General features: G+C 38.9%; 1 protein-coding gene across 2 annotated transcripts in view; it reads right to left on the bottom strand.

Annotated features, from left to right (window-relative positions):
- Positions 1–17836, bottom strand: part of BTAF1 (B-TFIID TATA-box binding protein associated factor 1) — a 103680-nt gene that overhangs the window by 51295 nt on the left and 34549 nt on the right. For both annotated transcript variants that reach the window (XM_003783699.3, XM_023509570.1), the window contains exons 8-14: positions 17562–17630; positions 14472–14561; positions 13343–13438; positions 13070–13246; positions 10372–10512; positions 8737–8861; positions 4841–4961 (exon numbers count right to left, since the gene is read on the bottom strand). In XM_003783699.3, coding sequence (XP_003783747.1) covers positions 4841–4961; positions 8737–8861; positions 10372–10512; positions 13070–13246; positions 13343–13438; positions 14472–14561; positions 17562–17630 — 819 coding nt within the window. The remainder of the gene's footprint in view (positions 1–4840; positions 4962–8736; positions 8862–10371; positions 10513–13069; positions 13247–13342; positions 13439–14471; positions 14562–17561; positions 17631–17836) is intronic.

Here is a 17836-nt window from a genome sequence, read left to right as displayed (position 1 = left end):
AGCTACTTGGGAGGCTGAGGCAGGAGACTTGCTTGAGCCCAGGAGTTGGAGGTTGCTGTGAGCTGTGATGCCATGGCACTCTACCCAGGGGGACAACTTGAGGCTCTGTCTCAAACACACACACACACACACACAAAAGGAAGAAAATGGTCAAATTAGAAGACAGGATTGTAACTTTTTTAATTAAAAAAACTTAAGGCAAATAAGACAAAATTATAAAAAATGCCAATTACTGATAATGGAAATATATCAATTTTTTAAAAATTAATTTCCTGCTCTTTTATTTAAAAAATTTCAAAAGAGAAGAAGAAAATAGGTGGTAGTAATAAGAAAAGCTTTCTAAAAGGGCTGGCTTTTTATACCATGATTTAAAAAAAACAGAATGAAAACATCAAACAAAAATAGCAAAGGCTATAAGGAGCACAAAAGTAGAACATACTGAGGATAGGTGATTAGTGCCATAGGCAGTCTTCATTGGTAAGGATATTTAACAGCATGGATCAAAGCAGTAAACAAAGCATACAATGATCCATAACATCAATATTAGGTTTCATTGACAGCATTACTTTCAGTAAAGAGATACTCCAAAGACAAACCCTAGATACAAACAATGAGAAATTTCACTAATGTCTTCAAAAAAAATCTTGAAAAAGAGAAAAAAGATTAGAGGCATAAATAGCCAACAGAAAAGGATGTAGGAAACACAAACAATAAGACCCCTGTGGATGGTGCCTGTAGCTCAGTGAGTAGGGTGTCAGCCCCATATACTGAGGGTGGTTAGTTTGAACCCAGCCCCAGCCAAACTCCAACAACAAAAAATAAATAAATAAATAAAGTTTAAAAAAAAAAAAAAAGACTCCTGCAAAAGGGAACATGAACACATTTGAATAACTAGAAGGAAAATATGAAAGCAAGATGTATTTAGAAGTCTAAAAGGAATAGACTGGAAAAGCCCTTGTGTTTAAATATATTATGTATACTTGCCTAATTCAAAATTGACATATTTTTATGAGATATATGTAAAAGTACATATCAAAGATACTAGATATGATTCCGGAAGAGGTGAAGAAATTAATAGTTTTTTTTAACCACACCATCCTAACTCTCCTTTCTTTTCAGCTCAGTCTAGTGGCCAGGAGTCTTCAAACTTTTTAATCAGCAGACCAGTTCACTGTCCCTCAGACCGCTGGAGGGCTGGACTGTGGGCCCTGGGACAAATTGGTTCCTAAGCAGGACAGGCAGCAGCAGCAAAAACACCCGGCAGGCCGGATAAATGTCCTTGGAGGGCCGCATGTGGCTGGCGGGCTGTAGTCTGAGGACGCCTGGTCTAGCCTATGGCTTCCTAACACTTCATATATTCTGGTCTTCTATTATTTGATCCTGCAGAAGTTATTAAACTCATCATGTAATAGTCTTATCACACTCCTACTATAATCTGTTCCAAAGTAAGAAAAATGTAGGGTTTATTTCCCAGAACACCTCGTATGCAATTTCACATTAATTTATTTAACAAACATTGAGGGGCTATGCTTAAGTGATGGCTAACATGCCACAAATTACATCCAAAGAAAAATGGAGTTCTGGTGTTGGAAGTAGACATTGATTCTTTATATATGCTAGTGCCAATGCCTTTATTTACAAGTGGGCAAAGACAAAAGACAAAAAACAGTAACAAAAAACCCAGCCCCTGGAAATGAAAATCAACATCAAAGAATACAGAAATGTTTTTCAACCATAAAATTTTAATAGTTAATATTAATAATCACAAAGGGGCTAAAAAATTAGAAGGCAATTTATAATAATCTTGGGAATCTTACCTAACCTAAAAACTGTAAAACATGGGAGAAGATACTACCTTGTAAGATTAACAAAAGTGAGAGGTCACAATTGATAGCTACGAAGAAAAAACTAGGAAAAGGCAATTGAAAAAGAACAATTCAATTACTGAGAGCAGTGACTCTTACGCATCTCAATATTCCCACAGTATACTATAATAAGCACAGTATAAAAAGTAACAACCAACAAATAATCTACATTACAATGATGATCTACTGTGTCAATGATTTTGATGATTAACTTTTTGGTGGCAGAAAGTATGTTTCAATTATTTGGAAAATTAGTTTACATTGATTATTTTCTAGTCATGTAAAATATAAAGTAATAAAAAGCAACAAAAGTAAGTTAAAAACAGCCTGCAGAGCCAGGTGTGGTGACTCACGCCTGTGATCCTAGCACTCTAGGAAGCCAAGGTGGATGTATCCCTTTAGCTCCAGAATTCGAGAACAGATTGAGCAAGAGTCTCTACTAAAAATAGAAAAAGTAGCCAGGCATTGTGGCCGGTGCCTATAGTTCTAGCTACTGGGGAATACACCTATTAAAATCCAAAACATTGATAACAAGTGCTGGCTAGGAGCAAGAGGAACTTTCACTCATTGCTAGAGAAAATGTAAAATGGAATAGCCACTTTGGAAGACAATTTATTAGTTTTTTATAAAATTCAATATACTCTTACCACATGATCCAGTAATTGTGCTCCTTGATATTTAACCAAGTGAGATGACAATTTATGCCCACACAAAAACCTGTGCATGAATGTTTATATCAAGTTTTCTCGTAACTGACAAAAACTGGAAGCCCCCAAGATATCCTTCAATAGGTAAATAGATAAATGAACTGTGATCTGGGTGGCGCCTGTGGCTTAAGAAGTAGGGCACCAGCCCCATACACCAGAGGAGGCAGGTTCAAACCCGGCCCCGGCCAAAAAATAAAATAAAAGAAATGCGCTGTCAAGCCAAAAAAAGACATAGCAAAAACTTAATTTCATATTACTTAGTGAAAGAAGCCAAACTGAAAAGAATACATACCATGATCCCAACTATATAACATTCTGGAAAAAGTAAAACTAGGGAGACAGTAAAAAGATCAGTGGTTGCCAAGGGTTCAAAGAGAGGGAAAGAACATAAGGCATTTTTAAAGTAGTGAAACTACTCAGTATGATACTATGTAATGCTGGGTATACATCATTACTATTTGTCAAAAGCTATAGATTCTACAACACAAAGGGTGAACCCTAACATGAAATATGAACTTTAGTTAAAAATAAATTGGCTCATCAATTATAACAAATGTGCCACACTAATACAAGGAGTTAATAGTAAGTGAAACTGTTTATGGATTGTGGGAGGAATATAAAAGAGTAAGAACTGGGGTGGTGCCTGTGGCTCAACGGACTAGGGCGCCGGCCCCATATACTGGAGGTGGCCGGTTCAAACCTGGCCCTGGCCAAAAAAAACCCGCAAACAAGGATAAGAACTGTACTTTTCCCTCAATTTTTCTGTAAACTGCTCTTTGATACTTCAAAGGATCTACATAAAGTGAATTTAAGACCATCAAAAACACGCAAAGGCTATGTTGATTAGTAGGAATGTAAGCACTCCAATTTGTACAAATAATCAACACATTGAATCCCATGATGGCATAAATGTATTCATGATCTATGTACAAATGACTTAATTAAAAAAAAGAAAGAAAATTAAGAACGACCCATGCCTCATTAACTGAGAATTATAAAACAGACCTGAAAGTTGTTTCTCAGACAAGATTCTGATTAGACAAAACCAAAAGGATAATGCAGAACAAAATTTATAGATTTTGTATTCACAAAAGTTACAATATGATTAAATACCATGCTTTAGATTAAAGCAAGTCTACATGGAGTATTCCTAATTCACATGGAAAGACACAGTTAGTAAACATAAAAGAGGCATTTATTCATGCAATAATCTATTCTTTTAAAATATTAACCACTGTTTTTTAAATATGACTGGCCTAAAGTGTAGTACCTATGTATAAAAGCATGCCAGAAAAATGGAGTTCTTACTGATATTTTCCTAAATTTTAAGTATTTTTGTTTGGCCTCTAAGGTTATTTAAAAAATAGGACTGTGATGCTTTTCCCAATGAACAGGGCAAGGACTCCTAAGCTCACTATAGGCTCCATTCACACACTGATATTACCTGAATGCTCTCTATAGATATTACAATGTGTAACTCCTCAAGTACACTTTCCTTGGAAATAGTATGCTCTTAAGATTGAATCTTTTTTTTTTTTTTGAGACAGATCCTCAAGCTGTCCCCCTGGGTAGAGTGCCGTGGCATTACAGCTCACAGCAACCTCCAACTCCTGGGCTCAAGCAAGTCTCCTGCCTCAGCCTCCCAAGTAGCTGGGACTACAGGCGCCCGCCACAACGCCCGGCTATTTTTTTTTTTTTTTTTTGGTTGCAGCCGTCATTGTTGTTTTGGCGGGTCCGGGCTGGGGATTCGAACCCGCCACCTTAGGTGTACGTGGCTGGCGCCTTAGCCGGTTGAGCTATAGGCGCCGAGGCAGATTGAATCATTTTTAAAGAACAACCAAGAGCCTGGGAATTCCATGGTCAGTCTTTTAGAGCTACCTTTCAGAGCTTCAAATGTAGCCTCCTAACCGGGGACGGGTTCTGACAACCACCCAATAGTCAATCATCCAGAAAAAGAGCAAGCAAACACTGATTAAGGTCTCCAATAGGAAGAGACTGATCAATTAATCACTAATTTGACAAAAATTTACTGAGCACCTCCTATGTTTTAAGTACTATTCCAAGAATACAACCAAGAACAAAATATTAAAATATTTCTGCCCTCATGGTGATGATATGTGTTTACACGGTTACCATACCACTTCTAGTAGGCCCAGAATTCTCCTGATCTTTGAATATGTAGCAAGAATAAGCTAATGGCTGGGTTTGTTTTATAGAATTAATTTATGTAAGTTTCAAGATTGCTGTACAGTAGTCATTAGTTCTTACCTGGTCCTGTGTTGATAGTAATGTAAACAGAGTTTCCAATGCTGCTCTTCGAACTGATGATATAGTGTGATGCAAAAAAGGCCAGACACGTGGAACTAAAACCGTGAGTGACTGTTGAATACTAATAAAGAAGACACAAATTAGTCTTACTTATTCTTGGTTGAAACTCTGTACATACATTATCTAAATATCATTCTCACATGGACCTAGTGATGCTGACAAGTGACTTTTTGATGAATAAATTCTAAAAAGATAATACAATTTTCATATGAACATTTATTTAACTGTCACTCAAAACTATTATTAGAGCACCAAAAGAACCAAGCAAATGCAGTCAAAAAGAAGGGTAGAAGTACTAACATTAGGTTCTTCTATGGCATTAATGCCATGTATTACCCTTATCAAGTTAGAACTTTCCAAAATAACTTCCCTTGTAATTATTCTTACTCAAGAAAATGGGACATGTATCTTAGCTGGCAGGATGCCTATACAATCAAAATTACTAATCCTTACTCCTTTCCCATGGCTAAATCCAAAGAGCAGATGCATATAACTTCCATCCTCTTTTGGGATCATCCCTGACACATTATCAAATCAGCAAGAGGTGGTATGATATTTGAAATTTACTTTCCTCATTTAGTTAGTACTATAAATTAGGAAAACTCAAATTTCTTCCTTCTCACAGATTATGGATTTTAAATGGGGAAGCAAGCAAAGCCAAGTCTAGGCTAACTTAGACAACAGGATTCCTGTCATCATTAGGAGTCATTTATAAAAGTTACCTGGAATTAGAAAATGATTGGTAACTAGCATTTGAAATATATGCCTCTGTAGAAAAAGGCATGAACAAAAAAGAATATGCCAAAGTAACTATTTGTCTTTTGTGGTTCCTTTTCAGGAGGCCTATGTAGTAACACTATTTTACCTACTTGCAAGTTTATATGAACATTACTTCTTACACTTATATGCACATTTACTAAATTTACTTATAAAATTCTGATTTAAACACATGCACACACAGACATAAGAGAGACTCAAAATACAAAAAAGCACTGTAACAAGGTCTTGTTAATAGTGTAATTGTTCACGCTCCAAATGACATGCTGCACTTCTTACATGAGCTGGAAAGTATTTACTAAATGTCACTACATATGAAGCAAATTTTCTAAGAAGGCAATTTTGAAACAAAAAAGGATGGAAATTTATATTATTTCACATTGAATTAACAGAATTTTCAACTACACTCTTTCATTTTCTTATATCTTTTTCTCCCCCCAGACAAAATCTCACTTTGCTATCCTCAGTAGAGTGCTGTGGCGTCATACCTCACAGCAATCTCAAATTAGTGCACTAAAGTGATTCTCTTAACTTAGCCTCCCACATAGCTGGAACTACAGACACCTGCCACAACTCTTGCTTAACTTGAGAGACAGAGTCTCGCTTTTGCTCAGGCTGGTCTAGGAACTCTTGAGTTTTTTTTTGAGACAGGAGCCTCAAGCTGTCCCCCTGGGTAGAGTGCCGTGGCATCTCAGCTCACAGCAACCTCCAACTCCAGGGCTCAAGTGAGTCTCCTGCCTTAGCCTCCCAAGTAGCTGGGACCACAGGCGCCCGCCACAACGCCCAGCTATTTTTTTGTTGCAGCCATCATTGCTGTTTGGCAGGCCGGGCCGGATTCGAACCCGCCACCTTGGGTGTAGGTGACTGGCACCTTAGCCACTTGAGCCACAGGCGCCGAGCCTGGAACTCTTGAGTTTAAGCAATCCACCCACTTCAGCCTCCTAGAGTGCTAGGCATTACAACAGGTGTGAGCCACCACACCCAACCATTTTCTTATATCTACTTTTTCTAATAACCTCTAAGGCCAATAGGTCAAATTCACTCTACCCATTTATAAAAAAAAAGTTTTATTGCAACACAGGCACATTCATTACATATTATCTATAGGTGTTTTCACCCTACAGTGACAGTAGTTTTGACAGTCTCACAAAGCAAAAATGTTCACTATTTGGGACTTCAAAGAAAAAATTTGCCACCCCCTGATTTACAGTAAGTAAAAACCCCTACCTTCTGCAGCTTATAGAAGGCTTTCAAGTAGATTAACTCATTTAATTTGTACAGCTTTCATTAATCATAGAAACATCAGAAAATATGGAAACCCGTTATGTGCTCTACCACTTCCATTTTGCTTTTATGGGCACTTATTTTGCTATGCTATGCCTGCTTACAGGCAGCTGTCTACTAACCTAAAATTATATTAAAGCACAACCTGTGTAGGTCAACATTATTTAAAGCAATCTCTACTTGCTTTTCATGTATCTATGGTTTTCATGGGAAATACCTCACTTGTGGAGCCAAAAATCATTTATAATCATAATCATATGAACACTCACTGAATGTCCTCACTACACAAGAACATTAATTTTCTCACCTGTGAATTTTTATTTATTTATTTATTTTTTTTGAGACAGAGCCTCGAGCTATGCCCCTGGGTATAGTGCTATGGCTTCACAGCTCACAGCAACCTCCAACTCCTGGGCTCAAGCGAGTCTCCTGCACCAGCCTCCCAAGCAGCTGGGACTACAGGCGCCGGCCACAACACTCGGCTATTTTTTGGTTGCAGACATCATTGTTGTTTTGGCGGGTCCGGGCTGGATTCCAACCCACCACCTTTGGTGTATGTGGCTGGCGCCTTAGCCACTTGAGCCACAGGTGCCAAGCCTGAATTTTTAAAAATTACATAATTTTTTCTTCTCTAAGAATGTAAAATTATTCAACTGTCTGTCTAAAATAGTGGTTCTCAACTTTCCTAATTGCTGCATTGTTGCAAATAGAACAAAGGTAAGGTGACCAGACGTCCTGCTTTTTAACAATTTGTCCTGTGGTGTTTTAAAAAAGTCCTGATTTTTGGAAAGAATACACAACAAGCTAGGGAATGGTGGGACAACAGGAAAGGAATATAAAGTTTTGAGCTGCTGAAAAGGTTAATGTAACTCCATTTGGGAATGAAGAGGTTAATGTAACTTCATTTGGAAATGAAAAGGCTAATGTAAACTCCTCCCTACTCCCCTCCTGGGCAAGGTCACCCATGTAGAGGGCACCCTACTCCTTTGAGCCATAGGCGCTGCCCTATACATAATTTTTTTTTATGTATTATATTTGTAAATTGTACTTATGTTGAAATTAAAAATATATATATTACAATACTATTTTTGCGTGCTATGAAAATTTTTGTTGCTCCATATAGACCAAATTTTTAATTAAGAACAGCCCCCCCTCCCCCGTCAATGGTGTCCCACTTTACCAATGTTAAAATCTGGTCACCTTAAACAAAGGGTCATGACCCACAGGTTCAGAACCACTGGTCTAAAAGACAGTGAATACATTAATTAGCTGAACTTCGCTACAAATACCAGGATAGGAAAATCAGTGACAAAATTTTTGGTGTACGTTTTTGGCTTCAACTGATCTCTGCCTTTGAGCATTATGCTACATTATTATGTGTTCCCTTTCTGATGCATTAGTAAAATCAAGAACAAGTGTTGAAGAAATGAACATTACAAAGAATGTTATGAGACAAGGCTAAAATCCTACATTCTGGGGTAGAGCTGGAAATAATATACAATGACTATTTATAAAGTAAACTATTACAGAATGAATAGGATAATGAATTATATAAGGTAAAGTAACCAAAGGATAAGGAAAATGCTGCTTATAAGCTCCTACCCCAAATGTGCTAGTGACTAGAGAAGATGAAAAAGAAAAGGCCTCTTGAAAACAGTACTCTTTAGCAATCCCAATTTACAATATTCTTAAAGGTGCTAAAACACTGTCTATTTAGGCTTAATTATCTGGAAAGATATGCTTTTTACTCTCTTCCACTAATCAGAAATATTTACCTGCATCGTTGGACCTGAGGATAAGTTAACAAGGATGAAAGAAGAGTCATAATACTATTTGTTGAAGCTGTTAAATCATCTAGTTCCAGAAGAGCATCCCATAATGTATTTATAATGAAGGGTACCTATAAGATCAGTTTTCAAGAAAACAGTTACCAATTTTATGCAAAATATTCACAAGCCCTGCCTAATTGCATCCCAAGGGTCACTACTGATTCAACAACACACATAATTCCAATGACCTTGGACAATTCCAGTTTTAATCAAAAGACAGTATTTGCCTTTAACAACTTTGCACCCTCTTTTTTAGTGCTATTCAATTCTACTTTAGTGCTTCCCTCCCTAACCAGGCTCAGAATGGAAAAAAATTTTTCACAAAATAAATAAGCCAATAGTCAGCCTATTTATGTAAAAAACTAAACTTTGAAAATAATACTAGAGACACAAGATATGCCTCTCTATGTAAGGCAATTTTAGTCCATTTAAAATAGTACTAATCATCATAAAAAGACAAATTTAGTTTCTGAACTCTAAAAATACTGCCTGTGAGGCTGGGCATGTTGGCTCATGCCTATAATCCTAGCACTCTGAGAGGCCAAGACAGGTAGACTGCTTGAGCTCACGAGTTCGAGACCAGCCTGAGCAAAAAAGTAAGACCCCATCTCTACTAAAAACACAAAAACTGAGGCGAGAGGATCACTTGAGCCCAAGTTGGAGGTTGCTGTGAGCTATGATGTCATCGCACTCCACACAGGGCAATGGCGGGAGACTGTCTTAAAAAAAAAAAATACTACTTGCTGTACTTTCCACTTTATGTTCTGATTTTGATAATAAATGGAAAGTTAGCTAGATCTTAAGAGTTGCTCCAAAAGAAGAAGATCTGATCAAAAAACCAAAGTCAAAAACTTAAATTAAAGGCTCGGCACCTGTGGCTCAAGCGGCTAAGGCGCCAGCCACATACACCTAAGGTGGTGGGTTCGAATCCCCAGCCCAGGCCCGCCAAACTACAAGGGCTGCAACCAAAAAATGGCCAGGCATTGTGGCGGGCGCCTGTAGTCCCAGCTACTTGGGAGGCTGAGGCAGGCAACTCGCTTGAGCCCAGGAGTTGGAGGTTGCTGTGAGCGTGAAGCCATGGCACTCTACCCAGGGGGATAGCTTGAGGCTCTGTCTCAAAAAAAAAAAAAAAAAAAAAAAAAAAAAAAAAAAAAAACTTAAATTAAAATAAACAAAATCCCGGGCAGCACCTGTGGCTCAAAGAGTAGGGCGCTGGCCCCATATACTGGAGGTGGTGGGTTCAAACCCAGCCCCAGCCAAAAACTGCAATGAAAAAAAATAAAAAATAAGTAAACAAAAATCCCATATATCTAAAAACCAGTAGTAAAATAAAGAAATGGCTGTTTTCTTCTCAAGGACATTCCCCATATATTGTGTACATAAAGGAAAAGTAGATAAATGAACACAATTCACTCTTCCCAAGGATAATATGTAATCACAATTACATGCATCAGAGGGCTGTCTGTTGAAAGACAACTGAGAATGAGAGAGGAGAAAAAGGCTCAATGTATTTCCAAAAATTCTACATTTAAAACATATACAAGCTCTATAGGAAGAACATGTAAAAAATATTTAACTTACCTCTTGTGTCTGAAGATACACAAGGCTTTCTACTACAGGCACTAATGATGCTGCAGCAACAGCTCTGACATCATCATCGAGGTCCTGGAGTCCCTCAATTATTCTAGTTAAAACTTTAGGCAATAAAGTGTTAATTACATCCTGTAAAACAGTACATGAAAATATATTAATTTTCTATAGTACAATTATTGTGCTTAAACATTTTTAAATTAAGTCTGCCATATGACAGCACAAATTCCAATATTTACAGTCACACATGTTCAATGGCGGGCATACATTCTGAGAAATGTATCATTAGGTGATCACCATACTTACACAACCCTAGATTACATAAGAATACCAATACAGCAATGGGTTACCAATAACCTACTCCTAGGTTATGAATCCATAAAGCTTGTTACTTTACTGAATTCTGTAAGCAACTGTGATACAATGGTATTTGTATACTAAACATAGAAGTACAGTAAAAATACTGTATTAATTTTATAAGACCACCATCATTTATGGTGGTCCAATGTTGACCAAAACATCATGACTGTATTTATTAAAAAAGAATCACATCAGCAGGGCACAGTGGGTCACACCTATAATCCTAGCACTCTGGGAGGCCAAGACAGATGGATTGCTTGAGCTCACAAGTTCAAGACCAGTCTGGGCAAGAACAAGACCCCATCTCGAAATATAGCTGGGTGTTGTGGTGGGCGCCTGTAGTCCCAGCTAGTCAGGAGGATCACTTGAGCCCTAGATTTTGAGGTTGCTGTGAGCTATGATGCCATAGCACTCTACCCAGGGCAACAAAGTAAGACTGTATCTCCCCCCCACTCCTTGCAAAAAAAGCATTAGGACAGGTGTCCTCAAACTGCGGCCCACCAAGGACATTTATCTGGCCCACCGGGTATTTTTGCCACTGCTGCCTATCCTGCTTAGCAGCCGACTCATCCCTGGGCCCACAGTCTGGCCCTCCAACAGTCTGGGGGACAATGAACTGGCCCCCTGTTTAAAAAGTTTGAGGACCCCTGCATAGGAGATAAGGCATTAAGTAGTCACAATGCATAATGGATAGTAAAATAAGGTAAACTCTGACAATGTTTGTCCAGAGTCCAGTCTGGAAAGCACTGTGGAAATTAAACAGTAAGAAAAGGCTTAGTTTTGATCTCTCTCTAGTTCCTCATTCATAATGTCCCCTTTCATAACTCTTCTTTCCCCTCAATACTCATACTCTACTGACACCATTACCCTCAGGGTCAAGGCAACTGTTTGTGGAAGTCCCTAATTTTGTTACCAGGTCTGTGATGGGGAACACACAGAGAGGAGAAAGGGAAAAGGAGATGTTTTACTGGCATCCCATTGGAATTCTGAATTAATTTTCCCACAAAAATTATGAGATATATAACACACACACACACACAGATTATATAACACTTTCAGTTTAATAAAAGACTTCAACATTATAAATCAAATACGTATTTGGTCCATAGGAACCAAATTCCTAGGCAGAACATGAGAAGCAACATATCAGAGTTTTCAACAGCCTATTAAGAGAACATAAATGGACTCGGCGCCCGTAGCTCAGTGAGTAGGGCGCCAGCCACATACACTGAAGGTGGTGGGTTTGAGCCCGGTCCAGGGCCTACTAAACAACGACGACGACAACTGAAACCAAAAAATGGGTGGGCACTGTGGTGGGTGCCTATACTCCCAGCTACTCGGAAGGCTGAGGCAGGAGAATTGCTGAAGCCCAGGAGTTTGAGGTTGCTGTGAGCTGTGCTGCCACAGCACTCTACCAAAGGTGACATAATGAGAGTCTGTCTCAAAAAAAGAGAACATAAAGGCTAAGTAGAAGACCACATGCATATGTAGGTATTTTTATCCTAGATGAAGCATGACATTTAACACTGGACTGACATGTCATCTAGTTTCTAGCTCTGGTACTAACTCTAACTCGTTTTGTGACCTTGAGCATAGCACCTAAGTTTTCAGAATACATTTCCCTATGTGAAAATGTATTCTTTTCTTTTTATAAGCCTTGTTATGAAGGATAAAAGAAGAAAACATTGACAGCTAATGTGCAAAGTAAATGACCATGTAAGTTCCTTTCTTTGAGATTTACTACAAGTTTCCTAAGGTAGCTTTCATGTCTACTTCTGCTATTCGTACACTACTTAACTTAGCACCATGCCTTAGAGCCCTCAGTGCACATATGCAATATTTAAATGAGTAAAAACAGTTAAATCAAAACACAAAAAGCATGGAATTAACTGTAGCAATGTAGGTTTAAAGAGAAAAAAATCCTTGACCTTAAAGAATAGATGATATGACCACCTTTTCATTTATACTTAAATTCCTACCAGTGCCACCTATTCTATAACAGGCATCCTCAAACTGCGGCCAGCCTAGGACATTTATCTAGCTCACCAGGTGTTTTTGCCACCGCTGCCTGTCCTACTTAGCAGCCGACTCGTACCGGGGCCCACAGTCCGACCCTCCAATGGTCTGAGGGACAGTGAACTGGCCCCCTGTTCAAAAAGTTTGAGGACCCCTGCTCTGTAACACTGTATCAAGACGACAAATCTTGAAGCACTGGATTCTCTATTTTGAATAATCAATGAAAGGATCTAGGTCCCTTTTGGAAAATCAATGAAAATAAACTGAAAGGGAAAAAAACTTCTATATATGCTTCAAAACCTAAAGTATTTACCTGACGGACTGCCAAAGCATATTTTATTCCCAGCAGACCACCGTGTCTAACTTCCCATTGTTCTTGTGTAAGTAATTTTAGCAGCACATCCACAGTCTTATGAACTCCTGTTTCATTCATGTGTTTTAAAACCACACCTAATGTCTGAGCACAAGTTTCACGAACTGGTGCCACAACCTACAGAGGAGAAAAGAAGAAAACTCATATTTGTGAATATTTATATTGCAGAATTTGAAGTAAGATTGGGCAAAGTCTTCCTGAGGTGATACTTACTTCATCAGAAACAAAGTCTCCAAATCTGTCTAAGGCAAAAACACAAAGGAGTCTAATAACCAAATCTTCTAACCACTCTTGATGCTGCTGAATCATCTGTTAAAATACAATGTTTAAAAACTGACAAAGACGACACTTTTTACTGGGGACTGGGGGAAACCTTAGGCCCAAAATAATAAATATTACCCATATCCCTTTGATCATTAATTCAATTCAGATATACTATTATCAAAATTATTATGTCACTCATACTCCAAGAGAAATTAGATATAGTAGCTCAGTAGGCTGAGGTGGTAGAAATGCTTGAGTACTCTGAGGCCAGCCTGGGCAATATAGTCAGACCACGTCTCAAAAAAAAAAGAAAGAAAAAAAAAATTTAGCTGGACACGGTAGGATGCACTTATACTCCCAGCTATGAGATGCTGAGGTAGGTGGATTGCTTGAGCCCAGGAGTTAAGCTACAGTAAGGTGTAACTGGACCACTGCATTCCTGCCTGGGTGATAGAGCAAGACTTCCATCTCAAGAAAAGAAAGAAACTAATTACTTAATTGCTCTCATATCAAGTGTACCTGTCACATATGTACCATCTATCCTATTACCAGTATCTCCATGCTACGTCAATAATGATGCTCACTACCTCTCAACTAGCCTCTGATTCACTTTACTCTACTTTCCAATTCATTATATTCTGCTCAAATACTTTTGCTCCTACATGTTTTTCCTCTCAACTTTTCTGACCATGAATATCTGTCCAGTGAACTCACTTTTCCTGTCTATAAAACAGACTTATACCATTCTTATTTTTTCCTATTTTCCTTTCCACATTTCTTTCTTTCTTTCCTTTTGAGGTAAGATCTCACTCTATCACCCAGGCTGGAGTACAATGGCAAGTTTCAAAGCTCACTGCCGCCTCCAACTCCCGGGATCAAGTGATTCTCCTTCCTAGCCTCCCAAATAGCTACGATTACACAAGTATGTGCCACTACACCTAGCTAGTATTTTTTTCTTTTTTTAACTTTTTTATAGAGAGACAGGGTCTTCCTATGTTGCCTGGGATGGTCCTTAAGCAATCCTCTCACTTCTCAAGGGATTACAGGCCTGTGCCACCACGCCTAACCACACACTTACCTCTTCTAAAGTGCTGTCTCCCATTTTACCACCACTTTTTCCATGTGCTTTAAGAATTTCCCTAAGTCCAGTGCCTGCACCATGTCGAACCTAAAAAGAACCAAGAAACAAACGTCAGAGTTAAGATAGGTTTTAAGAAACCCAGTTTAACTTTTCCTCAATATGAAAAAAGGACACCACATTTTTAAGAAAGTAAACTAAGTGGTACTTTAAAAGAATGTGTTTTTCTTAACTATCCAAGAAGAAATATATACAGTATATTAATTCTAACATTAAGTTTTTTGTTACACTAAATTTTTAAAAATCAAACAAGAATGTAGCTATTCTAAAATCTTTTTGCTATAAATCTACATGGTTGTCACTCCCCTTCCCTCCAGCTGCATTCACTACTGACAGCAAGAGAGGAAAGAAAAGTATCACATGCTGTTCTTTATAGCTCCAAGAACAGTATTTTAGAAATATACATAAAAACTAAGTTCCAGGCTCAGCGCCTATGGCTTAAGTGGCTAAGGTGCCAGCCACATACACCTAAGGTGGCGGGTTTGAATCCAGCCTGGGCCCGCCAAACAACAATGATGGCTACAAACAGAAAAAAAATAGCCAGGCATTGGGGTGGGCACCTATGGTCCCAGCAACTCGGGAGGCAGAGGCAGGAGACTCACTTGAGCCTGGGAGTTGGAGGTTGCTGTGAGCTATGCCACCGCACTCTAGCCAAGGGGACAGCTTGAGGCTCTGTCTCCAAAAAAAAAAAAAAAAAACAAAACACTAAGCTCCAGCCCAGCACAGTGGCATTTGCCTTTGGTCCCAGCTACCTAGGAGGCTGAGGATCACTTGAGCCAAGAGTTCAAGTCTGTAGTGTGCTACAATTGTACCTATAAATAGCCACTGTACTCCAACTATGAAGATGTGGCAAGACCTGTGTCTCTCCAAAGAAAAAACAGGCCAGGTGTGGGGTTTTGCACCTATAATCCTACCACTTAGGAGGCCAAAGAAAGGACTGCTTAAAGCCAGGAATTTGAGACTAATCCAGGCAATATTGAGAGTCTCGTCTCTACAAAATATGTTTAAAAAATTAGTCAGGTGGACAGCACCAGTGGCTCAGTGAGTGGGGCGCCAGCCCCATTTACCGAGGGCAGTAGCTTTGAACCCAGCCCCGGCCAAACTGTAATAAAAAAAATAGCCAGGCGTTGTGGTGGGTGCCTTTTGTAATCCCAGCTACTGAGGAGGCTAAGGCAAGAGAATCACCTAAGCCCAGGATTTGGTGGTTGCTGTGAGCTGTGACGTCACAGCACTCTACCAAGGGCAATAAACTGAGACTCTGTCTCTTAAAAAAAAAAAAAAAGAATATTAGCCAGGTTTGGGGTGACACACGTCTCTAAGTTCCAGCTATTCGGGAGGTTGCAATAGGAGAATCACTTGAGCCAGGAGTTTGAGGGTGCAATGAACAATGATAATACCACTGCATTCTAGCTCATGGAAAATGAGACCTGCATCCAAAAAGGAAGGAAAAGAAAAACAAAAGACAAAGCTCCAAAGCTACCAGTGATTAAGTGGCTAGGGAGTACATAAGGCCGGACGTAGTGGCTAATGTACTTCTCTCTAAAGTTACTCAAGTCTTAACTTAAACTGGGTCTTGAATAAACTGAGTACAGTGTCAATGGCTTGTTTTTTCCCTTCCAGATGACAATGCAGAAAGTATTCTCATCTTCTCTAAGAAAGGTTATTTATGCCACAGCCACAGTGAAGTATTAGTTATGAGACATTTCATTTCAATTACCTTCTTTTGACACTTAGCACTTAAGTGTCACTCAGGGCACATCATATCACTGACCTAAGTAGAAAACTTTGGACTGGTTCCTTTGTGTGAGAGATGGTAGATTGAAGCTCCTCTGGTTGAAGTTGAGGGCCGGTAGTCTCAAACCATTCTGTCCCCCTTCAGTTTTCCTTTGGGTAATTTAGAAAACATTGCTTTATCAGTGGGTCTCAACCTTCCTAATGCCGGGATGTATTTTCATTGTTAAAAAGGGGTCGCGACCCACAGGTTGAGAATTGCTGCTTTAGATAGAATGTCTTTTAGCAGCCTCTCTGTTCCTTGATGTACTACTTCTTTTTATTTATTTATTTATTTATTTTTGAGACAGAGCCTCAAGCTGTCCCCCTGGGTAGAGTGCCATGGCTTCACTGCTCACAGCAACCTCAAACTCCTGGGCTCAAGCGAGTGTCCTGCCTCAGCCTCCCAAGTATCTGGGACTATGGGCGCCCACCACAACGCCCAGCTATTTTTTTGGTTGCAGCCATTATTGTTGTTTGGCAGGCCCGGGCTGGATTCAAACCCACCACCTTAGGTGTATGTGGCTGGCACCTTAGCCGCTTCAGCCACAGGCGCCAAGCCTCTTTATTTACTTTTTTGAGACAGAGTCTCATTTTGTCACCCTCAGTAGAGTGCCATGGTGTCACAACTCACAGCAACCTTAGAATCTCGGGCTCAAATGATTCTCTTGCCTCAGCTTCCCAAGTAACTGGGAATAGAAGTGGCCCACCCCAATACCCGGCTATTTTTAGAGACATGGTTTTGCTCTTGCTCAGGCTGCTCTCAAACCCATGAGCTCAGGCAATCCACCCACTTTGGCCTCCCAGAGTGCTAGGATTACTGGCCCTCAACTTCAACCAGAGGAGCTTCAGTCTTCCATCTCTTATACATTTTAGAATCCATTAAAGATTTTCTCTAAAGATTTCTGAGTCTAAAAAACTGGTTTGGAAAACTATAGTGATTGATCAATCCAAATTATTCACTTCCAAATGAAAGGAAGCAATTTTTACTATCTGAGAAAGATTTGTAAGCCTTTACGTTATAGCTGAAAGAATAAACAGAAATAAACGATTCACTACAGAATATAATGAAAAGGATATGAATGGTGAAAAACAGTCCAAAGTTTTCTACTTAGCTCCCCTGTGGTATGATGTGCTCTGAGTCATGAGAGGAACATAGAGGAAGAATAGGGACCTCAACAAAGTACACAGTTCTTGACATTGTTCCCTTCATTAGGACAAAAAACAGAGCTGATAGAAACTGTAATGAAGAAATCTTACCTCCCAGGATGGATTAAAAAGGTCATTGCAAAGTTCTTCACAAAAACTTTCCAAAGGCCATTCATTTGTCTGAATAAAAAAGAAAAAAAAAAAATGGTACTAGTTAAAAAGGTCTATTTTGTATTAATAATCTAAGTAATTCAATAAAGTACACTTACTTATGGGTCTAGTAATAATAACCAGTATTTTAAAAATTTAATAATCTTTCTTCTAATGAAGTAAATAATTTTTACTAATAAAATGTATCTCAACCACCTGATTATTCAATACTGTCT

Source organism: Otolemur garnettii, unplaced genomic scaffold, assembly GCF_000181295.1.
Source record: "Otolemur garnettii isolate 467f Iridium unplaced genomic scaffold, OtoGar3 scaffold00008, whole genome shotgun sequence".
NCBI lineage: Eukaryota > Metazoa > Chordata > Mammalia > Primates > Galagidae > Otolemur > Otolemur garnettii.
This window is presented reverse-complemented; position numbering and strand designations above follow the sequence as displayed.